The sequence below is a fragment of the Cornus florida genome, unplaced genomic scaffold (genome assembly GCF_030987335.1).
Source record: "Cornus florida cultivar Cherokee Brave unplaced genomic scaffold, ASM3098733v1 CherokeeBrave_3.0.0_Hap2_Chr02, whole genome shotgun sequence".
Lineage (NCBI taxonomy): Eukaryota > Viridiplantae > Streptophyta > Magnoliopsida > Cornales > Cornaceae > Cornus > Cornus florida.
In genome coordinates, this window is record NW_026775572.1 from 34,586,359 (window position 1) to 34,598,514 (window position 12,156).

The 12,156-nt window shown below is 35.3% G+C and overlaps 2 protein-coding genes across 2 annotated transcripts; one reads left to right on the forward strand and one right to left on the reverse strand.

The window, feature by feature from the left end:
• LOC132294645 (probable serine/threonine-protein kinase PBL7) lies at nt 1–4,167 on the forward strand. The gene is made up of 7 exons (XM_059792567.1): nt 1–470; nt 728–972; nt 1,620–1,919; nt 2,096–2,190; nt 2,530–2,662; nt 3,406–3,495; nt 3,651–4,167. Exons 1-7 carry the CDS (start codon nt 161–163, stop codon nt 3,807–3,809), a joined length of 1,332 nt encoding a protein of 443 aa, XP_059648550.1. The 5' UTR covers nt 1–160; the 3' UTR covers nt 3,810–4,167.
• Nucleotides 4,168–9,247: 5,080 nt separating this feature from the next.
• LOC132294646 (E3 ubiquitin-protein ligase ATL6-like) lies at nt 9,248–11,121 on the reverse strand. Its single transcript, XM_059792568.1, has one exon. The coding sequence runs from the start codon at nt 10,836–10,838 to the stop codon at nt 9,672–9,674; it is 1,167 nt and encodes a 388-aa protein (XP_059648551.1). The 5' UTR covers nt 10,839–11,121; the 3' UTR covers nt 9,248–9,671.
• Between the last annotated feature and the right edge of the window lie 1,035 nt (nt 11,122–12,156).

Here is a 12,156-nt window from a genome sequence, read left to right on the forward strand (position 1 = left end):
GTGTGTGTGTGAGAGAGAGAGAGAGAGAGAGAGTCATGTGTCCATACAGGCAAGATGACCACCTAGGAAGGGTAGCCAACCTCCCCATAAGTAAACACAACCTTCACAATCCATATTGCATCTCTCTCTCTCTCTCTCTCTCACACACACACACACACACATGGAGGAAACTAACACCACTGCTGCTGCAGAAAAATACCACACCCACAGACACCATCTCTCATCACAGCAATCACAACCCCATAACCACCACCATGACACTCTCCCTCCAACTTCAGTTCTCATAATCATCATATCATTCATCATAGCCATCCTGCTTCTCTCAATCTTTCTCATCATTGTAGTGCTTCGACGTCTAAAATCCGCGAAAAACAATGGAAGTAGTACTGCCAAAACCAACAACACATGCATCGACAAAAGAAATTGCTTGTTCATTGCTCATAACACCATAACCATCAATTCTAGCCCAGGTAATTAAAATCCCAATTCCAAATTCTTAAATTACAATTCATTTCCATAATTCTGATTTGGGTATTTGACAATGTAACATATATTTACATATATAATCATATAATCAAATAGTTGCCTGACTAGGTCCTCTGGTTTTTAAACTCTCGCTTGAAGGTTTTTCCACTTAAATTCTGGTTTGTATGGTTGTTTTAATTTAAAATTATATATATATATATGTGTATGTATTTGATGTGGTGTTTGTTTGACAATGTAACAGATATGGCGGGTGGGTGTCTAAATGGAGCGAATTCAGGGCGTGTCCCTGCAACCAAATTCAGAGGAGTGCAAGTATTCACATACAAGGAGCTAGAAGTGGCCACAGACAAATTTAGTGAGACAAATGTGATAGGAAATGGAGGGTTCGGAGTGGTTTATAGGGGGGTCCTGAGTGATGGGACTGTGGCGGCTATTAAGTTGCTGCGCAGGGAAGGAAAGCAAGTGGAACGCGCTTTTCGGACCGAGGTTAGTCTTGGATAAATACTCATACACGTTTTTGCTTATGCCCGAAATGAAAAGATTTTACCATTAGATTAGAAGCCTTGTGAACTTTAGGTGACCAAATCTAAAAGTAATTATTTTATAATGACTATTTAGATGTAATTATTGGTTTCTTTTATTGTTTTTAAAAACTGTAAAACAAGTATTTCTAACTTCGGTTAGTAAATTACAACTTTCCATTTAACTTTGTGCTTGTTTCTCGAGGGTGTATGAAAAAAATAGAGCTCTTTCTTTTGTAGCCGTCATTCCTCTGCTTGCTTTATTACTCGTACATTTTTAATAATAAATTGGTGCTAACACAAACACCACCACTTTTGGCATCCTCTAACCTCACTTCACAATTAAAAAATTGTCTAATCTCTCTCTCTCTCTCTCACACACACACATACACACACATATACAAGCTTGCTAATTGCTGTTGGCATTTTATAACATCAAGTAGCAATCAAAAACTGTCAGGAATGTTGACACGCTCTCTCTCTCTCCTTTATCTACCCTGCATTAAAAATTCTATTCATTATTGCACATGGGTGTGAAACTATGTGACAAAAGCCTCATTGCACATGGTTGTGAAACTACGTGACAAAAGCCTATTTTGACATTTTGGGCAGGTGGACTTATTAAGCCGCCTAAACTCTCCTTACCTAGTGAAGATGATTGGCTACTGTGCAGACCAGCACCACCGTCTCCTAATATTGGAATTCATGCCCAATGGCACTCTCCACAACCACCTCCACCCTTTCCACCACCACCACCAGCCACCGCCACTGAATTGGGGTACCCGGTTGAGAATTGCCCTCGACTGTGCCAGAGCCCTCGAGTTCCTCCACGAGCAGCATGCAATGCCATCCATCATCCACCGCGACTTCAAATGCAGCAACATCCTCCTAGACCAAAATTTCAGAGCCAAGGTATTGGATTCTCATCATCATGGTCATCACCATTGCCTTGATCTCACAGGAGTGTGGTCGTTCACATGCATTCTTTATTTCCACTCTTTTCTATTTAATGCCATACTGCCTACTATATTTAATTTTTTGAAGTCATTTTTTATAATCTCATTCCATATTATTTTTTGTCGCCCAAGATATCGGATTTTGGACTGGCCAAAACAGGATCAGACAAGATGAATGGCCAAATTTCAACACGCGTGTTGGGGACCACCGGCTATCTAGCCCCCGAGTGAGTGCTTCATCTGTCATACATCTCTCATTTTCATTACCATACCAACTGCACATGTACAAACATGCCCATATGTAGTAAGGCCAAGGTCCCCCAATGCAGGCTGTCATTTTCTCTAATCTTTAGGGGCTGTTTCGGATACAAATATTCCATTTCAATTATTGAATCCCAAAGTTAGCTATGCTTCCATACTAATTGTCTCCTTGTGGACAACCTGCACAAGTAAACAAAAGTGTTTTTATGTTTCCAAACAGACCCTTCATTCTTAAGCACGAGTCTTTCAAATAGTAAATATATTTAGCATTGACTGTTTTAATTTTCAAAATTTTTGCAATGTAGGTATGCATCAACAGGTAAGCTTACCACAAAATCAGATGTATACAGCTATGGTGTGGTCCTTCTTGAGCTTTTAACAGGGCGTGCACCAATTGATACCAAGTTGCCTGTTGGAGAACATGTTCTTGCCTCTTGGGTCAGTAAATCACATCCATCATTCTTGCTCTCAAAATTTATTGACTATCAATGCTGAAGGTCTGATCAATGCATTGAATTAAAGGTCTCAAAATCAGGACTTTATGTTCATAAAGGTCTGATAAACGCGTTAAATTAAATGTTGGAAGGAAAGGAAAGAAAGATAATGCCATTATTTCATTTCCTCTCCCTCCTGTTTATCCAAACACACTAAAGAGTTTTTTACATTGGTTGTCAACTACCTTATTAATGTAACCAAACTCCCTTTTTCGGGCTTGAAAGACTGCAAAGATGAGGACATTAGGCATGACAGTAGCAAAGTTCTCAGATTTCACAGCAATGTGATTGAAAATTGCCTAATTTGTATCCGTGATGTTGTGGATCAAATTTGGTTCCGCGTCGCAACGGATAGGAAATTTTTTGACTCTCTTGTAACCCAATATATAAGGTTTGGGGTAAGGTAAGAAAGAGACTTTGAAATTCGTACAAAAAGAGAGTTGGGGGCTGAAAATTTGTAATTTCTGATTTTACACATAGTGAAAACTTTTGCCGGATCTCAACCATGGACGTAGCCTATTATTGAACCACGTATAAATCTTTGTATGGTGCGTTTACATTTCTTTCGTAATTTTTAATTCTATCTTGGATTTGCTGCGTTTGTCGTAACATTATCTACATGTATCCATTTCTTGGGCAACGGGGCAAATCTGAAAACTGCTGAACTGATGTTTTATAATTTTTCAGGCACTTCCAAGGCTAACCCAGAGAGAGAAAGTAGTGCAAATGGTTGATCCAACACTCCAAGGCCAGTATTCAAAGAAGGATCTAATCCAGGTCTGTTTGGCTTTCTATCATAGTTTAATTCTATCCTCACCACCGTCGTCAAATACTTGTTTCAAGAGAACTGTGCTCTTTTCTGAATCCTTGAGAACTGTTTACCGAGTGACAAACTAAGCAGGCGTATAATTCTCGTTTCTGTGTATTGGCAGTTAGCAGCTATTGCAGCCATGTGTGTGCAACCAGAAGCAGATTACCGGCCCCTAATGACAGACGTCGTGCAGTCCTTAATCCCTCTGGTGAAGCATCCCTCTTCTGTATGTGCCTCCACTTCCTTCAGATGTACTCCGAAAATAAATCCCAGGTCTTAGGGGGCTGTTTGGGAACTGCATTGCTTATGTCCAAACCAAACAACTCGGTGAACCAGTGTTTCACCTTGCCGGTGAAACCAACAAATGGGATTGCTCTAGCCATAGCCATTGCTTTCCTGTCCCACATGAAAGGAGTGCCAAACTGTCCCGGTGCATTTCAGAGCAAAAACATCCTACCGATGCATTCCTACGTTAGTACTCCAATAAGAGAAATTGTAGAAAATTAAGGAACACATTAGTACTTTGTTAACTCAAAACTGCAAAATCCATGTTTATTAAATAATGTACTTTCATTTCATTATGGTATATAGCAGTATAGAATAAATTTGAAGCAAGATACTCTTCCCATTATTCAAAATCTTTGTTTGCTTTCCTGTCCAAGTAGATAATCGAACATTCTTGCATTATTGAGTATTTGTCCCTCATATGCAGTTTAACATTATTTTGCACAAAATGATAGCTCTCAAACTCCAACCAACGTGCTCATGAATAATCATGTGGTGTATTTCAAAAGCCATGTAAAAGGTAACAGAATAAAGTGAACATAAAGCACTGAAATTTTGGATGCCCAAGCATATTACACCTTAAGATGAGTAATCTATTTTTGGAGAACATAGCCGTAGTAATTCCACCATTTCATCCTATTGGTTCTCCATACTAAACTTATGTGACATTCATTGAGTTTAACACCTTAAAATGAGAGAATTTATTTTTAACCAAAAGTATACGCATATTTCACCATTACGAAACATCGATGGTTATTAAACAAAAATCACACGTAACACCGATAACAAAAAAACAAAATCATACAGCACAAGAGAACATGTATGCAAATAATATTTTACATATAATACATATTTTTCTTAGAAAAAAAAAAAAAGAAAAATATATTACAGGATCGATTTCTTGATATCTAAGACTCTTATATAAAAGGGTATATATATATATATATATATATATATATAAAGAAATATATATATATATAGCAGTATAGAATAAATTCTGAAGCAAGATACTCTTCCCACTATTCAAAATCTTTGTTTGCTTTCCTGTTCAAGTAGATAATCGAACATTCTTGCATTATTGAGTATTTGTCCCTCATACGTAGTTTAATATTATTTTACACAAAATGATTAATAATTGCTCTCAAACTTGAACTAACGTGCTCATGAATAATCATGATTACTAGCCATGTAAAAGGCTCACAGAGAAGGGACAAAGACAGTTCCATGTGGTGTATTTCAAAAGCCATGTAAAAGGCAACAGAACAAATTTAGTTTTTCCGTATATAACACCTTAAGATGAGAAATAATCTATTTTTGGAGAACATAGCCATAGTAATTCCATCATTTCATCCTATTAGTTTTTATGTAGTAACTTATGTGACAATCATTGTGTTTTAACCCCTTAAAATGAGAGGGAATATATTTTTAACCGAAAGTACACACGTACAAATTTCACCATTACACAACATCGATGATTATTAAATAAAGATCACACATAACACTAAAAACAAAAAAATTCATTCACATGTATACAACACAAGAGAGCACGTATGCAAATAATAATTATTTTTCTAAGAAAAAAAGAAAAATAAATTACAGGATCGATTTCATGATCTAAGACTCTTATATAAAAGGGTATGAATATATATATAATAAAAAAAGAAAAGAAAATATACCTCGATGAGATTGCAGCGCATTCAAATAAAGAAGTCGAGTAACTCATTGATAGTGAATTGCCAATGAAAATAATTTTAAAGAAAATCACATTCTATGCTAAATTTATATTAAGAGACATTTTCATTTATATAACATCATTTTAATGAGCGTAATTTTAAAAATCTTCTTAATCTTTTATTTTTTTTTTTAAAAATACCTAAAATGAAGCCCAATAATTCAAACAATAACTACCAACAAACCACAATTGAGCTGTCATCAACAAACACAGATAGTGGGATTAAATTAGTTTGAGTGGTGTTATAGACGCGCCAAGGAATGACACATATTATTAAGATTTTCCATTTTCAAACGAATATAAAACTATGAAAGCGACTTGTAAGTAAAACCATCCATAACAAACATTTTTTAAGTTGAAAGCTTTTAAACATATTAATTAATATGTTTCCGAAGGAAATTTTATTAATTAATATGGCAAAACATGTTGCATTCAGTTTTACTGTTTTAGGTTTATCTCTCGTCAATCATGAACACAAACAGTACTATTGTCAAATAATATCATATAAAAAATAAAAAATTAGATATAGAAGAAGGTTGTGCTAAACACAATTTTTTTTTTTTTTTTTTTTTTTTTGGGTATTTTATATATATTTGAATCAAATCAAATAATATTTTTTAAATAAAAAATAATGGAAACTCTACTTACATTTAACCGTAATACATATATAGATGTCTTATTAGAGACGATCTCATTTTATAATTACCATCTATGATTTGATAATTAAAATAGGATATGTCCATTTATTATTGGTCAATATCAATGGTTGTAAATAATTATCATATTATAAATAGAAGTCAAATTATCCAATATTATCATTTTAGTGAGGTATTTTTTAAAAAAAATTTAAATATATACCTATCCTCGTACTCTTAACTTTTAATCCTTGCTTCTTGATGAATTTTCACATTTTATTAAAAAGTTTAGACCGACTAAACAATGGACTCAACATAACAATAATAAGTATGTCTACGTGAGATTCAGATGATGTCATTTTTTCATTTCATTTTACATTGATTTTCTTCTATTCGCATTGATTAACTGATAGTTTTTATTTAATTATTTGTTTTGGTGTTGTAATAATACTGATTATTATTCTTTGTTGTTACAAATTTCACTCTTTTCATAATTTCAATTCAATAATCATTTATTAAGAGGATTTGATTTCAACAGGTTTTGTACCAGAAAACTTTAGATCAAAGTGTGATTGAACATTTTCAAACGAATATATAACTGTGAAAGCAACTTATAAAACTATATATAACCCTATATTTGGATTGATACATAATAAATGCAACTTCAAAATTAGCAACAATCATTATTGAATTTGAAATCTTTTCAACCTATCAATTAATATGATTAAAACATGTTGCATTTGTCGTTAAAAAGCAACATTTGTTGTTAAAAGGTTGGATAATCAATCTTTCAATTGTAACAGTGACAAGAGTAATGTTAGCAACGGTCTTAAAACTATAAATAATGATAGGGAGATCGAAGAATTAACCCTAATAAGCACCGAATCTGACATATTTTTGTCCACCTCATCTACTTAAACAGTTTTCAAAAAATAATTATTTAACAAATGACAAGTATAGCGAAGCACGTTAGATTCGATGTTAATTCAAGAATTCTTTTTCGGTTTCCCTATTATTACTCTAAAACTATTAATGATGTCAGTGTCGTCAGTGTCATTGTAATTTTTTTTTTTCCCCTTCATTTTATTAACAAAAAATAATCTCGCACATCCAAAATTTATAATATAAGATTTCGCTCAAATTTCTCTAACAAAGAAAACATAATAGAATTAACAAGGGGTAAAGTGTAAAAAAAAAAAAAAAAAAAAAAAAAAAAAAACAGCAAAATCCCCCCATGTTTTTCAAACAATTTTTCAATTTGAAAACTGAAATGTTTAAAATGCCTTCAATAAATAAAAATAAAAAACATTGACTTCTAAAAAAGAAAAAAATTAGGGTTTATATAAAAACTTCGGAGTTTTGGGATATTTTTGGAATTTTTAGGTTTTAATAAAATACATTGGAGACTAAAATGCCCTTAAATATACTTTGGAGTTTTATATACAAAACATTGGTCAAAATTAGGGGCGGCAAACCAGTGGGTTGGGTTTGGGCAGGGTCACATTTGGGTGGGTTGAATATAGGTTGTGACTTATATTCAATCCACTTGTAATAGGTTAAATATGGATTGAGTCACAATGGTCCGGTCAACCCGTCATGACCCACCAACCCGTTTTAGGAAAAAGAAATGTTATTATTTTAGATAATCTCATTATTATAGTTTTTTATTTTAAATGGATAAAAACTTGTAAAGATATGTACCGGTAATAGTAAATCCTCTAATTTATTTTAAAAATTCTTTAAATTTATATTATTTTATTTTATGACTAGACATGCATGAAGGTAAAATATATATATATATATATATGAAATCATCTATTAAACTTTTTATAGAATAAAAAATTAAATGAATAAATCGGGTATTCCTATATATATAATACACACGAATACATTGTATATGTGTTGTGGATGTAACAAAGTAATACTATAGTACTACAAAGAATTTTAGAGAAAGAAAGAGGATTATGAGAGAGAATTTTAGAGAGAGTGGGAGAGAGAGAGAAAAAAAAAAAAAATTGGAATTGTGTAAGAAAATTTTAGAAAAGAAGAATAGGTGAATTTGAGTCATATAGATGATTTAAAATTGTGCATCGCTTATATAATGAGTGAAATATGAATCAAAATAAATAACTCATATTCAACTCATTTAACTTTTTATAAAAATGGGTTGAATATGGGTCACCCATTTTGACCCATATTTTTAAATAATTCACCTATATTCATTTTTAAACAGACGAATATAAACGAGTTGGTAAGTCATGACCCATTTTGTCACCCCTAACCAAAATTAATTAAGACAATTTGTTACAATTTTTTGAATTATAAGAATTTATATGTAGATACTTAGGTAAGAGGTGTTGTTTTACAAATTTTTTATATAGGGCAGATTTTTTACTTGTTTTCACTTTATCCACTAACATTTAAGAAAGAGTCGTTGGCATGTCTTTGTCTTAAAGTTGAGTTTATGTTTATCAGTGCCTCAATCAAAGATGGTTGGTGCTATTAAAATAAATATGGTAGAAATCCAATGATCCATTCATAGTGAAAAAGGACAATATATATGTGAGTGAGTGTGTGTATATATATATCACAATAATCTGTCAATCCTGTATCGAACGCCTTAATGAACAGCTACAGAAGTAGTCTATCATTCATGTACTGATGTACATGTCCTCTTCTTGACATGGAAAGATATATAAACAGTGGATAGAACATAATTGTGTAATTTGTGTTAATGATTTCTTTTTCTTCTTCTTCATCTTCTTCTTTTTTTTATTTTATTTTTTTTCTTTGGTGTTAATGATTTCAAACAAGTTTGTACTTTTTACTTGTCCTTTTCAAAATATCAACAAAGAAAAAGAACAAAAGTGAAAAAAGGTGGGCAAGACAACAATAGTTATTCGAGGATTAGAATGTTTTACATTTTACATGTTGTTTAGTACTCTCTGTCCCCCACTGAAGAATATATATATATATTAAAATCACCAATGTAGTGACGCAAGACCACCCACCATGAGATTACATTGAACTAAATAAATTCAATAAATTGGCATAAAAATTAAAATATGTTATCACATACGCAAATAGCATTAGAAATTGGACATCTAAATTTACAAAAGTCAACAAAAGTACAACTAATCACAACGATGTCTAAAAACCAAACCAAAAACTGGAATAAAACCAAATTGGGTAAAAGACCAATTCAAACTTGGCATTCTAATTGAATTGGTCAAATGTGGTCGTGGTCATGTTAATTCAAAATAATTATTGCTTACTTTTCAAATTCGTTATAGCTGAATATTATACTACAGACTAAACAAAAATAACAATAAACATATAAAAATTTTACACCACTCTATTTTCTTCTACTAATCCAATGACTAATTTCGTGTCACACTATCAATAAAAAGTAAATGTAAAAATTCCAATAAAAAAAAAAAAAAAAAAAAAAATAGTAAAAAACAAACCGGCGGTCGAGCCGAGTCCCACTCTACACCAACCCGGTCTCTTCATCTTTCCGGTCCAGATAATTTGACGTCATTTTAACGGCCGTGGCCGACGTTCCCTCACCGTCATCGGCCACCACCTTCGGAGACCTGACCGACGACGCCCTCGAAAAGAACGGCGGTGCTATCGACAAAACCCACCGGTCCGATTTCACCTCCCGGTCCAACTTTTCGAGCCGGTTGTAGTGCCTTACACCTCTCCTCGAACTGCCTTCTCTCGGCAACGCCACCGCACAGCTCGTCGTCCGGCTCAATGTCCGGTTCAACACCTGCTTCCTCACATCCTCCGGCAACCTCAGAGTGAACCGCTCCACGTTCTCTCCCGGATGAATCACTGAATGCCCGGTCGAGTGCGACCGCGGGAACCTCCCGAACAATCGTGCCCGTACAGATCTCGATCTCGGCGGACGGTTCTGATGCATACTCCAGTTCCGCTCCACCACCCGATGCGTGACACGTGTCTCTCCCTCACCATTCAGCTCGTAATCTCCTGCTATTCGGATCGACACGTCGTCGTTCTCCTGGTTTTCGATTTCGGGGCCTGAGTCGGGGACGTGTACGGACTCGCCGGGTTTGGGGACGAGGTTGGCCCGGCAGACCGGGCAGGTCACGTGCGAGGTGAGCCACTCGTCGATGCACTCGGGGTGGAACACGTGATCGCACTTGGGGATCAAACGCAGCGTTTCGTCGTCCTCGAACTCGTTGAGGCACACGGCGCATTCTAGCGCCCCTTTCCCGATCTTGAGCCCCTTCACGTCGGAGTAGGGGAAGGTCGGGAACGTCTCGATAACCGCCGGATCGAGGCCGCGCAGGGCGGCGTTACGGCGTGACCTCCCGGCGGCGCCCGGAGGGCGGAAGACGCTGTCGGAGGTGTCGGAGCGTTGCCGGATGTAGATGGAGAAGAAGGTCATGACTAAGAAGGCGACTATGAGGATGACGATGATGACCACTATGGATGGGTTGAACTTCCCGTAATTGTACAGCTCGGATCCGGTCGGGTTGGATCCTGATTGAGCTCCGGCGAATGGAATCGCCGGCGAGAGGAGGAGGATGAGGAGAAAAGGGATTGCATGTTGGCGACTGAAGGTGGGATTGAGCACTGAGCCGACGATCGGACGGCTGTAATGAATCTTATTCTGGTAGCTGCTCATGAAGCTATTGTAAGTACATACAGTTTAATTTAGTGGAACTTCAACTGGTGTTCAAATGTTCTGGAAGCTCGTGTGCTAACATGCGCCGGAGATGGCGTGGTGTTGCGGGAAGGAGAGTTGGGAAGGTAATACATATATATCATATATATTTGTGTCAGTGTGTGTATATATATGTGCAGAGAGAGAGACTATAGAGAGAAGAGGTTTGACTTTGAGGGAGCTTCAAATAGGACTTTCCATGGTCTGGTCCGGTCTGGATGGCGAGCCACCACTTAGATTATTATTATACTGCATCTACATGTATATTATCTATTGACTTTTTTTATGAATAAAAAATGAAAAACTTATTTCATATTAATGAAAAATCGAAAACATGTTAATAAGATAATGTAATATAAGTATATAGAGTTATTCTATGACGGCCGAATCGATTCCACCTAAAAACAAAAATCTTCTGCATGAGTTGTCTATGATTGATTTTTTGTTTTTTTTTTAAAAACAAAAATCTTCTGCATGAGTTGTCTATGATTGATTTTTTGTTTTTTTTTTAAAAAAAAAAATCTTCTGCATGAGTTGTCTATGATTGATTTTTTGTTTTTTTTCAAATATTTGTTTTGGTGCGAAAATAAAAGGTTGGTCTTTAAATCTTAACCAATCTTTACTTTAGTCGTATACCAATGGTCTCAGGGTCACATAAAATAAATAATAATAATAATAATAATGATAATACTAATAAAATTTTAGTCTAAGAAATAATATCAACAATTAAAAGAAAAACAACGCTCAATCTCACCTTATAACATCTTATAAAAATATATGATAATTGAGGAGGCCCAGGATGACATGGGCCGGATATGACTTGCAAACACGACATTCGGTCCGTATGGCTGGGTCGGCCCATAAAAAGACACTGCCATATGGGCCGAACGCGAATAAGCCCATCGAAGGTGACCAGGACTTATGGAGGAACAGGCCCAGATCCAGCAATCCGTCAATATTTGTAAAAATCTATAAATAGAAGAAGGAATGGAAAGAAAAAGGGAGAGATCTTTTTGTTGAAATGTAAGAATTCTAGAGAGAGAAAGAGAGTATGAATTTCTTGCATCTTCAATTGGCGCCGTCTGTGGGAAGCGTTGAAGATTGATTGATCAACTGATCAATATCGTGTGGATTCAGACCAATTGGTGAAAACGAAACTCAATCTTTGGGAGTTGAATCCAGATCTGAGCGATTGTGACCTACTCTGGAAGAATCTTAGTTCCTGCTGCTTTGGCGGAAGTGGCTTCGGAACAACGCAACAACGAGTTGCTCGATTGTG